This window comes from Esox lucius, chromosome 20, assembly GCF_011004845.1.
Source record: "Esox lucius isolate fEsoLuc1 chromosome 20, fEsoLuc1.pri, whole genome shotgun sequence".
NCBI classification, from domain to species: Eukaryota; Metazoa; Chordata; class Actinopteri; order Esociformes; family Esocidae; genus Esox; species Esox lucius.
In genome coordinates this window covers 8,837,326-8,858,482 of record NC_047588.1, presented here as the reverse complement: position 1 = coordinate 8,858,482, position 21,157 = coordinate 8,837,326, and the positions used below count along the sequence as shown (strand labels likewise).

The following is a 21,157-nucleotide window of genomic DNA, read 5'->3' as shown; positions in this document are numbered from 1 at the left end:
CCCTCTTCGCCACTCCTGTCTGCTGCAAACGGTCAGCAGATATAGGCAACAAAGTTGATATATATCAGTCAGGCTAAAAACGACATTTGAATTTGCAGCACTCAATTAGGACTTCTGGATAATTTCGCTATCCGCTGCAGAGGCTATGCTTATGTTTTGTTTTTCAATCCCATTATTACACAATGCATAATTTCTAACTTTATCCACGGCCCTGTCTTACTGCAAAAAACCCAAACGAATTTGGGATTGTGGAAGATTGTCACAAGCCTTCCTCCAATGAGGAATCAACGCCTAAGCGAAAATTTGTACTTAGTGGCAAGCAAGCTATTATTTACTTTCTCAAACACCTATAGACAAATGTGTGCTGTCACCCAGCACATCAAGAATGTAGTAAACCCCTCATCTGAGACCAAAATAAAGCACATTTGCAAGGTGTCTCTACTATACATAACGAATATTAAATGGCAGAATTGAACGTTTTATGGGCACAAAAATCTAGATTTACAACCAAAAGACCACAGTACTGTCTATCACTTTAACAACATACTATTACATTGAACAACAGAATGTATGTTTCACAATAACTAAGCTTAAAAAACCTGGCTGCCCCTAAAAATAATTTCACTACCGCCTGAAGTGAAATTTCTTCAGTTCGAATTCCACGCTGTAATCTTCCAATTCCCTTGTGCCAAACATGATGAAAAACACATTACAGTAGACGACTATCAACGGTAAGCACCCAAAAGCTCCGCCTCTATGGCAAAAAACGACCGCCTAAAAAGAAGCCATCGCCGATGTCTTAAGAATTCGTACCATGGACAGCGACCACGGAACGTTGCATTGCATTTTGAACTGATTCGTTGGTGCTATGCTACGTCGGTTTACTTCCGAACATTATGTAGAGAATCTGTGATACCGCGAGAAAGCGTCGAAGAGCTAAAGACTGGGCTGACGATAAAATGCCCCGCCGTGAAACAACTCAGCCATCAGGAGCCGACATCTGACTGTAATGAAATGTCTGAAGGAGATCCGAGATCATTTCATCGCTTGACAGAGGCTCTGTCTGACTAGAAATGTAATTTTTTTTTTAGGACCTTACGAAATCAAATGGTGGTAGCCTGCAGCTTTAATCGCTATTGGGGAAAAACGTGGCAAAATGGGGCATGCATACTTATTTCACCTTCTAAGTGCGCTCCTTTACGCAACACAATTATGTAACTGAATTGATCGTGTTAACTTCGCATGAGAACCTGACAAACAAAACAAGAATGCAGAAAAAAATAACCCGTGCTCTGAAAAATGCAAAACCAGATTCCACTGCGTCATAAACTATAATCACTAGTCTTCATCCGCAATCTTTATGCTATCAATCATAAAGTTATTATTGTTTGCGTTGTGACAGTTTATGAATAGCTTACTTGCCTGATTATTATCCATCGTTTATCTTTACGCACGAATGCCTGCATTATAGAGTTTTATAGGGTGTATGCTCTAGGTGAACTTGTCAGATAACTGTTAAGCTGTAGCCTAGCCAACAGCCTACATTCTCAACGACGTTTGATCAGAAGCAAGTTGTGTTTATACGCACTTCGCTGAAACCGTGTAGACCACAAACCACGTTCACTCCCGCAATGGCCAGGGTGCGGAAGAAAGCTTGTATAGCGCTGTTCCTATTTACAATCTTTGTTTTCGGAACCATGATGGGCTTAAGAACCCTGAAGCCCAGCGATGGGTTCTCTGACCTGGCCCCGGGGTTGGTCCTCCTACCGATGATTGGAGGAAAGATGGACCGGCGCTCCGTGTCACAAGAAACGGTCTCCTCACCCGGGCAGGTACGCACCAAAGTAGTTTTATCAAACTCTGGGCCTGAAGGAACTATATTTTACGACGTCCACATATTTTACAGCGTGTGGTACGGAAACCCATCGATGGATGGGAAATACATGCACTGGGACCACGTCCTCGTGCCACACTGGGACCCTAAGATCGCAGCCAGTTACCCGAAAGGGAGACACATGCCACCGGAGGACATCGGTTCAAGTTTCTACCCAGAGCTTGGTCCGTACAGCTCAAGAGATCCAGACGTATTGGAGTCACACATGGAGCAGATTGGAGCGGCTGCAGCAGGTAGAGTGCAAAGGTGCAGTGGTTATTCTATACTGAGACATACAACGTGTTGAAATACGCGTTAGTATTGTTGCTGTAGTACCTGTCAAGTTAACTTTAAAGTTGTAACAGTTTTAGCTTCATGGTACGTTTTGTGCAGCAATCTCTCTTGCGTTTTGATAAAGGTATTTCAGGACCCAGCAATGAACAGCTCCGCACGCTCGCCCTAAGTGCGCCAGTTGCGTTTTCCTACAGCATTTTAATAACTGTGTTTATTTTCATAACCATTTTTAAACAATCTTGAACCAAGCGTTTAAGATGAGAAATTGTTTACTGTTAATATGTACATACAAACGGATGAAAGCCCAATGGCAAATAGTCTTGTTTTTTTTGTAATTGCTCAGCAGAAGCACTTTAACTCAGACAGTGGCCATGACTGTATACAGCAACAGGCTATAATCTTAAAGCACAGCTCTGAGAAAAAGTTTTTCAATAACACTGGAGAGATGATGCCTAGGAATTCATTATGAAAACAAGCTTTTAAAAATAATTAATAGGACATCCAGCTGAGCCATGCTTTATCTCTGCTTGCAGCGGAATTGGTTAATGTACACAATCCGGAAAATGGCCTCCATTCCCCTCCCTTCGACCTACACGGACACACTGTGACAGATGGAATGCAGAAAGGCCAATGAAATGTGGGCGAATCCATTTAATTTAAGCTGCTGCCACAAGACCTAACAAAAAATTACAGTATCATCCCTCTAGAGTGGTGATGACCACTCTATGGGAAGTCCATAAAATGAATAACTTTGTGTGTGGTGCTCAGAAAGGGACATTTCACCCAGATTCGCAAATTGGTGTTCTTGCACTGTCCCATACAGTGCCTCCATTAGTATTTAGACCCCTTCTATTTCTCCACATTGTGATCTGTTATAGACTTAATTAATAATTGCTTATTCATTTACTTATTTTTGCCATCAGTCTATGCAAAATATCTCATCATGACAAAGCAAAAACTTTTTTTTTAATTTGTGCCAAAATAAAATCTCATGTGCAGTACAGTGCAAGACTTAGGACACTGAAAGTCCAACTGAATTCATTTATTTGGATAGTAAGGGTTTATTTCTATGTATATACAAATATATATATACATACACATACATACATACATATACACTCACCTAAAGGATTATTAGGAACACCTGTTAAATTTCTCATTAATGCAATTATCTAATCAACCAATCACATGGCAGTTGCTTCAATGCATTTAGGGGTGTGGTCCTGGTCAAGACAATCTCCTGAACTCCAAACTGAATGTCAGAATGGGAAAGAAAGGTGATTTAAGCAATTTTGAGTGTGGCATGGTTGTTGGTGCCAGACGGGCCGGTCTGAGTATTTCACAATCTGCTCAGTTACTGGGATTTTCACGCACAACCATTTCTAGGGTTTACAAAGAATGGTGTGAAAAGGGAAAAACATCCAGTATGCCGCAGTCCTGTGGGCGAAAATGCCTTGTTGATGCTTGAGGTCAGAGGAGAATGGGCCGACTGATTCAAGCTGATAGAAGAGCAACTTTGACTGAAATAACTACTCGTTACAACCGAGGTATGCAGCAAAGCATTTGTGAAGCCACAACACGCACAACCTTGAGGCGGATGGGCTACAACAGCAGAAGACCCCACCGGGTATCACTCATCTCCACTACAAATAGGAAAAAGAGGCTACAATTTGCACAAGCTCACCAAAATTGAACAGTTAAAGACTGGAAGAATGTTGCCTGGTCTGATGAGTCTCGATTTCTGTTGAGACATTCAGATGGTAGAGTCAGGATTTGGCATAAACAGAATGAGATCATGGATCCATCATGCCTTGTTACCACTGTGCAGGCTGGTGGTGGTGGTGTAATGGTGTGGGGGATGTTTTCTTGGCACACTTTAGGCCCCTTAGTGCCAATTGGGAATGGTTTAAATGCCACAGTCTACCTGAGCATTGTTTCTGACCATGTCCATCCCTTTATGACCACCATCCTCTGATGGCTACTTCCAGCAGGATAATGCACCATGTCACAAAGCTCAAATAATTTCAAATTGGTTTCTTGAACATGACAATGAGTTCACTGTACTGAAATGGCCCCCACAGTCACCAGATCTCAACCCAATAGAGCATCTTTGGGATGTGGTGGAACGGGAGCTTCGTGCCCTGGAATGGCATCCCACAAATCTCCATCAACTGCAAGATGCTATCCTATCAATATGGGCCAACATTTCTAAAGAATGCTTTCAGCACCTTGTTGAATCAATGCCACGTAGAATTAAGGCAGTTCTGAAGGCGAAAGGGGGTCAAACACAGTATTAGTATGGTGTTCCTAATAATCCTTTAGGTGAGTGTATATAACATGCATTGTATTATCATATTGTGAGAATATATATGTTGAGAAATCCTCAAATTCTGTTCCTCACTCAAAACCTTCCCTTTCAACTTTTTTGGAAAGGAAAGAAAAAGGTGCAGTGGTCTCTTCATGTTTTCCGGTGATGTATATGCAGAGGTTGTATTCCTCAAAATAAAGTTTACATTTTCGTGATATTATTCACATTTTAATTAAACAGGTACTTCCTGGGTTTACCTGTCAGTTTTGTTCACAAATGTATCAATCCATGCATTCTTTTGGGAAGAGTAAGTGTGCACATCACAGTAAACCAAAGTTTTTGGTATCTAGAAAGCAAGTTACCTGTTCCATCTTTGATATTAACTTTGGACAGTCAAACTTTGCTTTGGAGAGAAAGGAAAATACAAATATATTATGTCTGACTCTGAATACGAGCAGGAAGAAACATTTTCGGGGGATAGAGCCTTACATGTTTTAACCATAATACACAGATAATGAATAGACTGAATAGAAGCTGGGACAGTAGCTAAAGGGGGGCGATGGGGAACCGTTAACCTCAAACCCAGAATATCCAGCAGCAATATGTACTTTGTGTATTATACCATAGTAATCAGAAGTATTACTTACAATAGGTATTGTCCCAATTGCAGAGCGGGTAGAATTACATTTTCAAACAAAACCCCAGGAGCAGGCAAACAGTGTGGTCAGACATGAACAGGCAGAAGTTGATACAGACAAAGGAAATGCAGAATTTCTAAATGTATTTATCAAATGCACCAAATAACACAGCATCATCTTGTACAGAGAAATTATTGTGACATGGTACACGACATCTACGTAGTAAGAATGAAGAAATATATAAAACAAAAACAGAGCCAAAACATGTATTGAATATTACATATATAGCAAGTATAGCAATAATATACATAACTATGTAAAGTAGCAGCAATTTTAATAGAGTAGGATGGGGAATATGAAGATTGTCAAAAGCACAAAAAGAGCAGGATGAAGGCAAAATGTCAAAAAGGCTCAGGCAAAGGTACAGACTAGGAAAAGCTAAATTGTAAACACAGAAGGCATGCTAGGATCAAAGAACGTTAGAAAGATATTACAAACTCTTGAACAGGCTTAGTGTTTTGGTGATTGGGAGGAGTGTTACGTTCATTGTGATTGGGATCTGGAGGATCTTGGGATTTGGAGGTTATATGCCATCCTGGTGTTGTGGTTGAGAAATGGAACTGTGAATAGACCTTACAGATATGGCAACGAGTGAAACCTCAAGTCTCTTCTCCCACATCCCTTGTACCTTTCTTATGACCATGGCATTTTCCACAATTACAAATATTATTCTGATGTCCACCAACGAAAATGGGCCAGCTAGGCGAAGGAACCTACATACAGTGGGGAGAACAAGTATTTGATACACTGCCGATTTTGCAGGTTTTCCCACTTACAAAGCATGTAGAAGTCTGTAATTTTTATCATAGGTACTCTTCAACTGTGAGTGACGGAATCTAAAACAAAAATCCAGAAAATCCCATTGTATGATTTTTAAGTAATTCATTTGCATTTTATTGCATGACATAAGTATTGGTTACATCAGAAAAGCAGAACTTAATATTTGGTACAGAAACCTTTGTTTCCAATTACAGAGATCATATGTTTCCTGTAGTTCTTGACCAGGTTTGCACACACTGCAGCAGGGATTTTGGCCCACTCCTCTATACAGACCTTCTCCAGATTCTTCAGGTTTCGGGTCTGTCACTGGGCAATACGGACTTTCAGCTCCCTCCAAAGATTTGCTATTGGGTTCAGGTCTGGAGACAGGCTAGGCCACTCCAGGACCTTGAGATGCTTCTTACGGAGCCATTCCTTAGTTGCCCTGGCTGTGTGTTTCGGGTAGTTGTCATGCTGGAAGACCCAGCCACGACCCATCTTCAATGCTTTTAAGGAGGTTGTTGGCCAAGATCTCGGGATACATCCTCCCCTCAATATGGTGCAGTCGTCCTGTCCCCTTTGCAGAAAAGCATCCCCAAAGAATGATGTTTCCACCTCCATGCTTCACAGTTGGGATGGTGTTCTTGGGGTTGTACTCATCCTTCTTCTTCCTCCAAACACGGCGAGTGGAGTTCAGATCATAAAGCTACATTTTTGTCTCATCAGACCACATGACCTTCTCCAATTCCTCTTCTGGATCATCCAGATGGTCATTGGGAAACTTCAGACGGGCCTGGACATGCGCTGGCTTGAGCAGGGGGACCTTGCGTGCGCTGCAGGATTTTAATCCATGACGGCGTAGTGTGTTACTAATGGTTTTCTTTGAGACTGAGGTCCCAGCTCTCTTCAGGTCATTGACCAGGTCCTGCCGTGTAGTTCTGGGCTGATCCCTCACCTTCCTCATGATCATCAAAATTGGGCCCAATTAGCCATTTTCCCTCCTTGGTGTCATGTGACTCATTAGTGTTACAAGATCTCAGGTGTGAATGGGGAGCAGGTGTGTTAAATTTGGTGTTATCACTCTCACACTCCCTCATACTGGTCAATGGAAGTTCAACATGGCAACTCATGGCAAAGAACTCTCTGAGGATCTGAAATAAATAATTTTGCTCTACATAAAGATGGCCTAGGCTATAAGAAGATTGCCACGACCCTGAAACTGAGCTGCAGCACGGTGGCCGAGACCATACAGCAATTTAACAGGACAGGTTCCACTCAGAACAGGCCTCGTCATGGTCGACCAAAAAAGTTGAGTGCACATGCTCAGCATCATATCCAGAGGTTGTCTTTGGGAAAGAGACATATGAGTGCTGCCAGCATTGCTGCAGAGGTTGAAGGGGTGGGGGGGGGGGGGGGGGTCAGCCTGTCAGTGCTCAGACCATACGCCGCACACTGCATCAAATTGCTCTGCATGGCTGTCGTCCCAGAAGGAAGACTTTTTTAAAGATGATGAACAAGAAAGCCCGCAAACAGTTTGCTGAAGACAAGCAGACTAAGGACATGGATTATTGGAACCATGTCCTGTGGTCTGATGAGACCAAGATAAACTTATTTGGTTCAGATGGTGTCAAGCGTGTGTGGCGGCAACCAGGTGAGGAGTACAAAGACAAGTGTGTCTTGCCTACAGTCAAGCATGGTGGTGGGAGTGTCATGGTCTGGGGCTGCATGAGTGCTGCCGGCACTGGGGAGCTACAGTTCTTTGAGGGAACCATGAATGCCAACATGTACTGTAACATACTGAAGCAGAGCATGATCCCCTCCCTTCGGAGACTGGGCCGCAGGGCAGTATTCCAACATGATATCGACCCCAAACACACCTCCAAGATGACCGCTGCCTTGCTTAAGAAGCTGAGTGTGAAGGTGATGGACTGGCCAAGCATGTCTCCAGACCTAAACCTTATTGAGCATCTGTGGGGCATCCTCAAACGGAAGGTGGAGGAGCACAAGGTCTCTAAAATCCACCAGCTCCATGATGTCGTCATGGAGGAATGGAAGAGGACTCCAGTGGCAACCTGTGAAGTTCTGGTGAACTCCATGCCCAAGAGGGTTAAGGCAGTGCTGGAAAATGATGGTGGCCACGCAAAATATTGACACTTTGGGCCGAATTTGGACATTTTCACTTAGGTGTGTGTACTCACTTTTGTTGCCAGTGGTTTAGATATTAATGGCTGTGTGTTGTGTTATTTTGAAGGGACAGCAAATTTACACTGTTATACAAGCTGTACACTCACTACCTTACATTGTAGCAAAGTGTCATTTTTTCAGTGTGGTCACTTGAAAAGATATACTCAAATATTAACAAGAATGTGAATGGTGTACTCACTTTTGTGAGATACTGTATATATATGTATATGTATATACAGCTCTGGAAAAAATTAAGAGACCAATGCAAAATTATCAGTTTCTCTGGTTTTACTATTCATAGGTATGTGTTTGAGTAAAATGAACAGTTTTGTTTTATTCTATAAACTACTGACAACATTACTCCCAAATTCCAAATAAAATAACAACTGGTCCAAATAAGCAAAAAAATATGCATTATTTTCAGACCTCAAATAACGCAAAGAAAAAAAATTCATATTCATTTTTCTACAACAAAATACTAATGTTTTAACTTATGAAGAGTTCAGAAATCAATATTTGGTGGAATAACCCTGATTTTTTATCATGGCTTTCATGCGTCTTGGCATGCTCTCCACCAGTCTGTCACAAAAATTAAAGTAGCTCGGCTTTGTTTGATGTCTTGTGACCATCCATCTTCCGAGGTTTTCAATGGGGTTCAGATCTGGAGATTAGGCTGGCCATGACAGTCTTGATCTGGCGGTCCTCCATACACACCTTGATTGACCTGGCTGTGTGGCATGGAGCATTGTCCTGCTGGAAAAACCAATTCTTGGAGTTGGGGAACATTGTCAGAGCAGAAGGAAGCAGGTGTTCTTCCAGGATAACCTTGTAGTTGGCTTGATTCATACGTCCTTCACAAAGACAAATCTGCCCGATTCCAGCCTTGCTTAAGGATCCCCAGATCATCACCGATCCTCCACCAAATTTCACAGTGGGTGCGAGACACTGTGGCTTGTAGGCCTCTCCAGGTCTCCGTCTAACCATTAGACGACAAGGTGTTGGGCAAAGCTGGAAATCTGAAAACACTCACTACCGAGTTCCAAACTGCATCTAGAAGCAACATCTGGGCAAGTACTGTTCGCCCGGAGCTTCATGGATTGGGCTTCCATGGTTGAGCAGCCACACACTAGCCTAAGATCACCATGCACAGCGCCAAGTGTCGGCTTTAGGCACGTAAAGCTTTGACTCTGGAGCGGTGTGTAAAAAAGTTCTCTGGAGTGATTAATGACTATTCACCAACTCACAGTTTAATGGACAAATCTAAGTAAGATGGATGCCAGGATAACGATACCTGCCTGAATGCACAGTGCCAACTGTATAGTTTGGTGGAGGAGGAATAATGGTCTGGGGCTGTTTTTCAGAGTTTGGGCCCAAAATAACACCATACAATCATATTCTAGACAATTCTATGCTTCCAACTCTGTAGCAAGTTTGTGGAAGGCTCTTTCCTGTTCCAGCATGACAGAGACCCTGTGCACAAAATGAAGTCTGTACAGAAATGGTTTGTCGAGATCGGAATGAAAGAAGTGGCCTTAACAGAGTCCTGACCTCAACCAAATCAAACACCTTTGGGATGAACTGGAACACCAATTGTGAGCCAGTCCAAATTGACCTTATTAATGCTCTGGTGGATGAATGGAAGCAAATCCCTGCAGCAATGTTCCACTATCTAGTGGAAAACCTTCCAAGATGACTGGAGGCTGTAATCACGGCAAAGAGGGGGACAAACTATATTAATGCCCATTAAATTATATGAATAGCGTTAGCAAAATAATTGTAATATTGGTACCATCACTTCGTGGCATTTGGTATCAACAAAACATTTTCATGCATCATGTTAAAGTGATCTATTAGTGGCTTTTGGAAATCAACCACAAAAAATGCCAGGACGTAGCTGGGAGCCACAAATGCTAGAATGCTAGCGTTTGGAAACAACGCTCTGGAAAATAAACAATATCATTGATTGCTGTCATGCATTGTGCATGCTTACAGAGCAAGAATCCATATCATTTTGTGTGCGTTGGTGGACTATTGCTTTAATACACAATGACACGGCTATTTAGATATTGTAATCAAATATTCCACAGCTCGTGTTCAAAGAGGACATGAGTTGATGTATTAGCCACTAAGTGCATGCATACTTTTGGTGCCAGTGGTCTGCTGCGCTGGCTGCTTGACAGAAAGAGTGTTTGGAACTAATCCATCACCTCCAACTGGGTGTGGACAAGAATCTTTAAGAATATCCAACTGCAACATAACATTTTTGGAGTGTCGAAAGAGTCACTGCATGTATGAAGAGGGAATATTTTGTCATTCAGAAGCGAGGCATTACTTGTTGTAAAGATAGGATGTCTGTCAAAAGGGGACTGATTGTGTCCTGCGAGGAAGGTATTTCCTTAGCCATAGCAGTATACTTCTGTTGGAATACATTAATGTATCTATTCTGGGACCCTGGGTGGCACAGTGCAGCTGCATCATTGCAGCGAATGCTTCAAATGATGGTCGCAGTATACCGACAATGCTGGAAATCCAACAGAGAGCAGTGTAAATTGGTTCACTGTTGAACCTCGGACAAGGCTGCCTAGGTCAGATGGCCTGGAGCTCAACAGTGTTAGTTCTCAGAGGATTGCATGTTTGCCAGGGAATACTTACCAGTGAGTAGTGTAATAGGACGCAGAAAGGCTTGGCAGGATGTGCATCGGAGGACATGCCTTGAACACAAAATCGGGGATCGGAAATTAGGTAAAACAAAATAACTCAAAAAGAATGTGTTGTGGTCTAGGGGTTCTGGTGCTGTCCTGGTACCCACCGGGCCTGGCCGATGACAATGGAGAGCCCACTGAAGACCTGGTGTCTGCAGTCCTGGATGCAGCTCACAGACACAATCTTAAGGTAAGGAACCAATGGACCGAGCGACAGACATACGCTTTGCTTTGGGATCATTCTTTGGCATGAATGACTTTTGAATGAGAATGACACAATAAGTGTTTTGGTTTCTCACAAAGAACCAGCAACACAACCACATGGAAAACCTATCCTAATGCTGTACAATACAGCCGTTATACACAATAGTATACGATTGCCTAAACAGTTGACAGCTGATACGTAAAACAATATCCAGCTAGATGTACAAGCTGACAAATCTAACTCTTTCTCATCTGTCATACACTCAATAGGAGCACTGTTGTCTTACACTGGAGGGAGTAGAGTGGCGGCTTAGATAGAGGTCACTGAAGTGGAATGTTTCTTTCTAGATTAATTTATGTTCTCTCCTGGGTACTTTGGGAATCTGAGCCTGGCTTTAAGAAAGCAGAAAGGGAAGGACAATGAAGACATCTCCAAGAGCAGAAGGGACACAACCAAGCAAAACCGTTGTATATGGGACTGGATGAGCAGAGGAAAACATTGGGAACTCTGCATGACCAATTGCCAATTAGGTCGGAAAATGCCACGCCAGAGATTCTAACTGCATTGATGTGGACTCGTTGGGTCCCCTCTGTTGTAACCAACTGCTTGGAGGCCAATTAAACTTTTAGAGTGCCCCTCCTTTGTAATTTGATACATGTAACATCAGATGGTAGATGCACTTCAGATGCTCTAATCAAGATGCTCAAAGAACAGAACAATAGGCCTCATGAGCTGTACTGGCTTCATCCGGCACATTGACGATATTACTGTGGGCCCATGAAAAAATACATCATGACCGGCTGAACGTCTGTGTGTCTTAAACCTACTTCTTCTTAAAGGCAGTTTGGCTGGTGCACGTACATATGTTATATTTAGTCATATAGCACTTTAGGTTGCGTATCTATCTGGGTGCCTGTAGTCAGCTGTGTGGAAGGGTGACTTTCTTGTGGGTATTAGTTTGTGTGTTTTTCAAAGGCTGCTCGGGGTGATGTGAGAAGCTTTCTGTCTAAGTTGGGGACTGAGCACAGTGGGATGAGAAAGGCTTCTAAAGAGCTACACTGTCTGGCTGCATCATCATCAATAATGTACTCGCAGTGTTTGCTCAACAGACAGACACATTTGAACAGAGTGAACCAGCTGGTTTAGGTGTGAGCTGGCATGGTACTACGCTCTCATACAACATCAATAATCTCCTTAGAACAGAGGAAACGTTACAGGTTAAAGGGAAACCTCATTTTATCAAGTGTTTTGGGACCTTAAAAAAGTGATAAACATATGTGAAAATGACTAATGCAGTCAGTTTGGAAAAATCAACTAAATACCATAATATAAAATGAATGGAAAAGATTAGTTGTTCTTTTCTTTTCACATTATTTGGAGTTGATATAGCTGGATTTAAAGATCTAAGTGTCTGGCTGATGTATCTTATTAACTGGTACATTTGGTATCTGGTCCTAATGCAATTAATCCCTGTGATGCTTATAGACTGGGGTCAATAACTATGTAGTCACAAATGTATTCCACATACCAGTAGATTTTACAGGCTGGATTTGGATAAAAAAATGCAATTGATGTCCTTAGTACAACCTCTTAACTAACCAGACGTTACATTTCCATGTTTTCCAAAAAAAAAAAATAGATATTTCATATAGTTCTTTTCTAAGGTTTGTTCTTGAGAAGTTTGGATGCTTCAGCAGTTTGATGTTAGCTAGCTGTTTTTTAGTTTCTGTTTTGTCATGTACCTTCTGCATGTAACTGCTGGTAAGCCTGTCCTGAAAGGGGAGCCACACAGCCGGCATGCCTGTCATGTGACTTCAGCAAAGCCTATGGTTGGTTAGTTGAAGACCCACTCCCACAAGAGTCACCAGTATACAGTGAAGGTTTACAGCAGCACTCTGCAGCAGTATCCTGTTCACTTGCCCACATACTCCCACTCCCACTAAACATAAGGATAATCTATTGTTGGAGTGCCTTCAGTGCACAATCTTCTCAAACTGCTGAGGCTAGAAAAATAAGTCTTGGCTCTTATTATTTTGAGCAACCAAGCACATTTTTAATGTTCTAATGCAAACGAGGGCCTAATTACAATCTCCCTGGTCTTTCCTGCATAGAAAAGGCAAATTAAAATGTATAATGTAAATGTGCCTCCATTTCAGACATTTAGCAGATGCTTTTGTCCAAAGGGACTTACAGTAGAACATTAATCTAAGACAGTAGCTAGGTGGGACAAGCAAACAACTCAATGGTAGTAAGTACAGCTTAGTCAATTAAGAATCTCCAGAAGGATTATTATAAATATATAATAATTATATATTTTTTTTAAATTCAGAAAGGCAACAATGGAGGAGGTGGGGGGCTGATCTAGAGTCCACCCCCTTACCAAAATGCCTGTAAACGTGACATCAAATCTTAGTAATGTTCACGTGATGTTAGTTTAGTATCATTTTAATCATCCACCAAGATATAAAGGCCAATAACTTCCTACAAATATAGGAAAATGCTTACTTTTTCCCCCTTAATTGCCTCCTCAATTGCCTCCTCAGACAGGCTCAGAGAAAGCTATGGGCTTGCACTTATTCGTTTTTAATATAAATACCAGGTTGAGGTCACACAATCAATCTCAGATGGCAACGGTCAAAAACAGCCTTATCCTCAGAACAGAGCTGTTTAGCAAACTTATTTTCATCTAGCCAAATTAGTGTGTTAATGTACTGATAGCTACATTTGTAGCTAATGCATGCTAATGTTACCTGCATGTGTAAGCTGGTACTAGCAATAACATTAACTAGCTACTGTATATTGACTTCAAGGAACGCTACTAGCTTTTACTACTTGGAGGAAACTGTTTCATCGCTATAATGTAGCATGTTTGCCATGGCTCTCAAGAAACATAATTAATTTCTGCCTGATGCCTCGGTTTTTTGGGAAGCTGAAAAAAAGACTATGACAAATGTATAGCCTCTATGACAAATGTGATAAGGCCAGTATGATGTCAACAGTATTTGCAGTATGATGCACAAGGAGATAATTTGCATTAGGTGTACAATTCAATGAGCAAAGCATTTGTATTGGTGAGTAAAACCGATGTACGTAGATAAATGCATGCATGTCATTTTGTGTAGAAAATTCCAGTACTTGAAAAGGGGGTAAATCGATATATCCCTTTAATAACTATGATTATCAGCCTTGTGACATCATACAGTTGGCTAAAGGACCCTCCCACAAACATGCAGAAACATCAGGTCTAGCAGAACTACACTAGCAGAACTACCATTTTAAACCTTATAATATGGATATGTTAGTAAATCACTGGCCTTTAAGCCTTTGGATCCCAAATTTGGCTGTGGCACATTATTATTATTGATGATTTTAATTAATCATGGACTCTTTGGCATGCATTCTGATGTATGGTGTGCCATCTTTCTGAGGGACACTTGGGAAGAAAAGGTGAAGAATCATTCATTTCAGGTCTTAATGTGAGACCGCTTCAAAGGGAATGTAAAAGTAGTCCATAAATTATATATAATTCTATCCTTTGTGGAAACAAACAACATTTTCAAATATGAAGACAGAGGTCACTTTTGAGGCCACCGGGCATGAAGTGTTTGTTACTTTTTCAGGTGAAAGCCTGACATGATACGTGCTCAGTCCATCTATCTCTATGTTTACCAGCAGTCACAAGCATTAAAAAATATATTTAAATATACAATAAATTAACTGGGAAAACTGGAATAGTTTGAAATATCTTTAATATACAGTACTTAATGTAAACTTTTAATATTTTATTAGCATTTAAGTATATATCTAACACATTTGAAATTATCCAAATTGTGAGAGTACACAAAGGTTCACACATTTTTATTTAATTGAAATGCTAATAAAACACTTTTTTATTAGCATGCAATACATTACATGTATTCAATATTGGGGCAATATTCAGGTAACAGTAAATATATTCAAATAAAAATCAGTGATGTCAGATCCGTTGTGGCGCAACTTCTGTCTAGGTTTTGAGGCTATCACGGGGCTATAGACTCTTCAAGAAATCCCAGATTGTTCGGGGGGGGGGGGGGGGGGGGGGGCTTGGTTGGTCGGCTTCAGAATCAATTTGCCTCCATGAACAATCTGGGGCCCGGGGGGCAGCCACTGCTCCAGTAAGTAGGACACGGTGTACAACAGTGGTACCAAGGCCCACGGGTCATTGGGCCACGCTGTCAGGCACACTTCCCCATCTCCAGATGCCCGGCGCTGAAGCAGTCTTCCATCTCACAAGGCTGAATCCCTAGCAGCACCCGATTCCCCTGTGGCACTGATAGTAAAGGGCCCTGTTGAAAGGCTGAGTACTTCATGGGGAATAGGATGCCGTTTGGGGGCCCGGGGCCGGACAGGCTGCGCCTGCTAAATGACGACGTTGATGAATAGTTGACAACCTGGAGGGTAGAACCCTACTGAAATCCAACAGACTGACTGTTTTGAATGCTGAGTCTGGGTTGTTTAACACTGATTAGTTGAAATCCCTGCCCAAGGCCCTATTGCAGTGCATTCAATTGTAACCTACTTAATTCAGCCAATCCTATGCTCTGGTGTTAGTGATACAGCAGGGGCTGTCTGTTAAATGTTGAAATGCTGTTGCTTTGGTCTCTCATTTATCTATAAATTGCTGCTGTGCAAAGGCTTTGTGTCTTGGGTGGAAAATTAGCTGGCAGTTCCAGCAGTGGCAGTGATCCGCAGTAGTAGTCAAGATGGTGATAGCTCTTGCTCTCTGGGAGTGATAATAAGCCCACCACCCTTGCCCGTGAATGAAAAGCCAGGCTCTAAAAACTCAAATGAAAGAAAAAAACAAAACTATGAAGCTAGGAAATAATGTTAGTGTATGAAAACGTACACTAAGGCGCTTAGCTGCCACCATTAAGTGACAACATTAATTTTCTCCCCATGTCTAGAGTTTATCCATACAAGACAACAGTTTAAAACAGCCTCGCCTCCCAACATATCACTAGCCAGTGTCACCTAATCCAATATAATGTTTACATTTGGCACCCATGGATTCACCCATAGCCAAGAGTAACATTATCACAGTGACTGTTTCAAAAGTTCCAGCACCAACACACATTAATTTCAACTGAGATACGCACCATACTGTATATCCATTTTAACATTTAATCCCCAGAACTGCCTAGTTCATTATTAAAAAATGACTACTTATTACTTACTAGTAACTACTACAAATATTACCGTTTCCACTTTAATATTGACTGTTGATACAAGCACTTGTTGAACTACCGTTTCCAGTTTTCACTATTTGCAATTCCACTGTTAGCTGCACATTTCAATAGGCATATTTCAGATATCTCAACCTTCACACATTTAAGGTATTCAAAGACATACCGGTAGTTAAACATTCAAACATATTTGCAAATAAAGTAAAATTCACATAAATTGACTAGAAGACACAAGTATTTAAACATTTTCTTTGAAAATCCTGAAATACAAATTTGGTCAACAGTTTGGTTTGTCCAAATACTAAAGTAAAAAAAAAAGTTTTGTAGGATAGGGCTGTTGTGTATTGGCAACCAGAACAATGCAGATGAGTAAAAGAGGTCAGTCAGGAATTGTATAAATCGTCAGGTAAGCATGATGGATCTACAACAAAAGCAGCACATTGTTTTAGCCTGTAAGATTTGGCTGCCTCCATTCTGCTAATGGTTTTACCTAATACCAACTAAGTAAACAATTTTTCCTTCAAGCTGGGCACCTGGGGAATCAGTTGAAAGAAATGTTGTCCACTTTGATCATAAATTATTCAAAGTTTTGAAATGTTCCTATCTTACTCTTAAAAAATAAAAGGGAGGTACTTTTGTGTTTGTTTTGTAGCAGGTCAGTTGTGTGTTTAGCAACCCTATTCTGCACTGACAGATAGTCATCTGAAATAGAACTATGATTCACTGAGATTTAGTGGGTGATGAAAGGCATTTGGATAGATGTGTCAGGGGGCTTGTGCTGGCATAACACCAGCATTAAAACCGTAAACCTCAGAGGTATTCTATAAACACAGAGAGGCATGACATGTAAACCTTATCGTGTGCTTTTTGTTTATTACATTTTATGGTTACATACTTTCTGTGCACCAACTTTGTCTATTTGTATTGGTAGAAAAATGAAGGTATCAGTAATTCATGCTTGAGATCAAGGGGTTCAAATCTCAGCCACTGTGGCATAATGTGAACTTTTGATGGAAAACCGGGGGTGTTACATCCAATCAGGTGAAATTAGCTGTGACTGCAATATAATGGCTGCATCATAATGCATGTCTTGCTCCTGCTGCAAGCTTTTATTAGCTATAAATTAGACTCAGGAGGAAGCTGGACAATGTCTAACTCCTGTTTCCTTCCCAAATGTGAATAATCTGGTATTATTGTGAAGCTTCAGTCAGTTCTACTTTAGATTAGTGGTCCCTTAATTGTTCCACTCCGGCCCCCTTCTATTATTGGATTATTTTAAATAATTGTTAAATAACACATTTGGTCATGTTTTGTGTGTTCATCTGAGTGTCTCAAACATTACAGTAAATCAATTAACAAAAAAATCTAGCAAACACTTTTTTGCTGACATGGGCTAGTTAGCTGCTTCAAGTGGACATCTGACAAGTTAAAATAACTCTCAAGACAACATCAAAACTGCTGAAGCGTTACCCAATTTAGAAATTGCCCCTTGTGCATTCTACTATACCATCTCAAAATTCCCAACCATATAGCCTAGAGGTCAACAAAGCTGAGACACTAAGTGAAAGGTCACTGTGATTATCCCAGAGTAGACAAGTTACTGTGCCACTGAGCAAGTCACTTCACCATAATTCTGGTAGCTCTGGATAGCATCAGTTAAATTACTTAAAGAACTGAGTTCCAAAACATTTAAAATAGGAATGCTGTGACAATACACACCCCAAAGTGTTGAGCCCCACGGTTTGAAAACCACCTAAGTTGGTTGAATACACATTAGGTGCTTTGGAAAGTATTCTGAACCCTTGACTTTCTACACCTTTTGTTGTGTTATAGACCTCATAATGCATTATTGATTAATTGTCTTGGCATCAATCTACAAACAATACACAATAATGGCAAATTAAAACATGTTTTAAGAAATGTATACCACTTTATTAAAAACTGAAATATCTCATGTACATAAGTATTCAGACCCTTTACTCACTACTTCATAGAAACGCCTTTGAAAGCGATCACAGCTTCAAGTCTATTTGGGTATGCCCCTACCAGCTTTGCAAACCAGGTCTTGTTTTTTCCATTCACCCTTGTAGAAGTTCTGTCTCAGATTGGATGGGAATTGTCAGTGAACTGCAATATTCAGGTCTCCCCAGAGAGGTTGAAATCAGGTTCAAGTCAGAGTTTTGGCTAGTCTTTGCTGTGTGGTTCAGGTAATTTCTGTGCTAAATGATTAATCTTTGCCCCATTTTGATCTCCTGTGCCCTCTTGGTCAAATTCTGCTCTGTTCATCCTTCCCTTAATCCTGACCAGTCACCCATTGCTATTAGCCTAAAGATGTTGTTTTCACAAGAAATAGCACTAGACAATCATGCCTAATAGTTACATTTTGGTTTCATCAAACAATGGAATATTTTTCCTCATGCTTTGGCAACTCCACTATAAAAGCCTTAATTGATGGGAGTACTGCAGAGGTGTTTGTCCTTCTGGCAGGTTCCCCCATCTCTGAAGAGAAACCCTGAAGCTCTGTTAGAGGGGCCATTGGGGTCTTGGTAACCTCCCTGACCAAGGCCCTTCTTGTCCATTTACTTAGTTTGGTCAGTTGTCCTGTTCCAGGAAGAGTCTTGGTGGTTCTACATTTCTTCCATTTCACAATTACAGTCCCACTGTGCTTCTGGGGACAAGCAATTCTTTTATAACCTTCCTCTCTGACATTTACTGAAAGTTCATTGGACGATGGCTTGGTTTTTGGTGTGATATGTATTGTTAAGTGTGAGACCTTAAATAGATGTGTATTCTTTGCTAAATCATCTCAAATCAGTTGAATTTGCCACAAGTGGACCTCACTAAAGTTCTACATACATCTTAACAATGACCACATTATACTAAGTATACAGCTGAGCTCAATTTTGAATGTCATGGCAAAGGCTCTAAGTACTTATTTACATGAGATTTCAGTTTTTCATTTTCAAAAAATTGGCACTGTTTGAAAATGTATTTTCGCTTTGTGATTAGGCTATGTGGTACTGTCTGTAGAAAAATGGCAAACATATTTACTTAATGAATTAATTCTAAACCACAACAAAATGTGGAAAAAGTAATGGGGACTAAATACTTTCTGAAGGCACTGTGACAACAATATAATAGAAAGCTGTGGACGAAGCCCTATTTCTTTGTCTTCACAGGTTGCATTTCACCTCCAGCCTTACAAAGGACGGAGCGACCACAGTGTCCACGACAACATCAAGTACATCATCGACCGGTAAATACTGCCTTTTAAAGGGATAGCTCAAAAATGCATTCAAAACAAGTAAAACCTTAGTCAACATACACCCTTTACTTCCTGCTTCCGTGCAAATATCCAAGGAAGCGATAAAATCACCGTTCGATTTATTTGTCTTTTAAGGTATGGGGACCATGGAGCCTTTTACAAGTTCACCACCAGCACCGGGCAGGTACTGCCTTTCTTCTACATCTACGACTCATACCTGACACCACCAGAGAGCTGGTCTGAACTGCTCCACCCCACCGGCTCCCACAGCCTGCGTGACACACCGTATGATGGAGTCTTCATTGCCCTCATTGTGGAAGAGCGTCACAAGCACGACATCTTAGCCGGCGGTTTTGACGGTATGTACACGTACTTCGCCTCCAACGGGTTTTCGTTTGGTTCATCCCACCAGAACTGGAAGGCAGCTAAGGCATTCTGCGACGATAACAACTTGTTATTTATACCAAGTGCTGGGCCAGGCTACATTGACACCGCGGTAAGGCCGTGGAACAACCACAACACACGCAACCGTGTAAACGGGCGCTACTACGAGACGGCCCTGCAGGCTGCACTGAACGTACGGCCGGAGATCGTCACGATTACATCATTCAACGAGTGGCACGAGGGCACGCAGATCGAGAGGGCTGTGCCGAAAAAGACTGTAACCAGATTGTATTTGGACTACCAGCCACACCAGCCGGACCATTACCTGGAGCTAACAAGGAGATGGGCGGAGCAGTTCAACAAGGAGAAGGAGACATGGCTTATGTGACCTACCACTGTTTGTTGGTGAGATGAATGAGTGTAAAGGTTTCTGAATATGGATGTGTTAGAGATAACGGTTGGGACTGTTCGTCTGTGTGTCTGCTAGAAAGAAAGAGTACAGGGATATGCATTATTTTTTTGAGTGAAATGTTATAATGTTTTACATTTTTAACATTTCTACAGTTGATGCTTTCAGGGGCATCAGAAAGCTCCCTTTCCGGTTATCCATTGCTCTACTTCCAGATAAACCCCATCACTGCTTCCAGCATGGATAGATAAATCAATAGTCCAATATCAGTCAAATATACTGTACACTCTGTCCTACTTTGACATACCACTGCTCCATCAAACCACCCAATGTATCCTGGTTTATTTCTCTCTGTACTTTTCAGTATTAAAATGACAACAACAATAAAATAGGCCACACGATATGTGGGGGATTTTACTTTCATCCACTTTAATATTTTCTGTCTTATTTTTCTCTCTCACACAAGTAGACAATTTTCTGAGGACGTTACGTGTTTGTGCGGGTTAATACAATAAGGATATGGAACACTTCACTGTTTAGGAAGGTTGCCTTAGAGATGGATCTTGGGTCCGTTTTACATTTCCCCACTAATGGTTAAGGTTTGGATTGGGGAAGAGGAAGCTGATCCTGGGGGAAATCCACCAGAAGTGAAAAACATCATAGTTGACCACCAAACAGTTTCAAGGTCTGTGCAGTAGGATGAACCAGAGCAGCTCCCCAGAGATGTTGGGGTAGCAGTCTGACTGCAGCCTGACAAATCAAGCCAAGGGGAAATGCCATGTTCCCATCAGTTTCCATTAAAATGAAGACAGACTACAACCCTCAGAGAAACAAACTGTTGGTTAAAGGCCATA

At 41.4% G+C, this 21,157-nt stretch overlaps 1 protein-coding gene across 5 annotated transcripts; it reads left to right on the top strand.

The window, feature by feature from the left end:
- The first annotated feature begins 788 nt into the window (after positions 1-788).
- Positions 789-20,736, top strand: LOC105027164 (glycoprotein endo-alpha-1,2-mannosidase-like protein). 5 transcript variants are annotated; one of them, XM_020041177.3, is made up of 5 exons: positions 789-2,127; positions 10,899-11,008; positions 19,425-19,501; positions 19,646-20,299; positions 20,459-20,736. In XM_020041177.3, the coding sequence occupies exons 1-4, from the start codon at positions 1,632-1,634 to the stop codon at positions 20,280-20,282; spliced, it is 1,320 nt and encodes a 439-aa protein (XP_019896736.1). In that variant the 5' UTR covers positions 789-1,631; the 3' UTR covers positions 20,283-20,299; positions 20,459-20,736. The 5 variants fall into 5 exon arrangements, with proteins under 5 accessions (XP_019896736.1, XP_028971358.1, XP_019896737.1 ...); XM_020041178.3 differs by having other exon boundaries at positions 1,733-1,832; positions 1,907-2,127; positions 19,646-20,736; XM_010899115.5 differs by having other exon boundaries at positions 1,733-1,832; positions 1,907-2,140; positions 19,646-20,736.
- Positions 20,737-21,157: the final 421 nt, after the last annotated feature.

Coding starts and splice junctions, on each gene's coding strand:
- LOC105027164 (XM_020041177.3), top strand. CDS start 1,632: ATGGCCAGGGTGCGGAAGAAAGCTTGTATAGCGCTGTTCCTATTTACA. Junction 2,128..10,898: donor GATTGGAGCGGCTGCAGCAG/GTAGAGTGCAAA, acceptor GTTGTGGTCTAG/GGGTTCTGGTGCTGTCCTGG. Junction 11,009..19,424: donor CTCACAGACACAATCTTAAG/GTAAGGAACCAA, acceptor TTGTCTTCACAG/GTTGCATTTCACCTCCAGCC.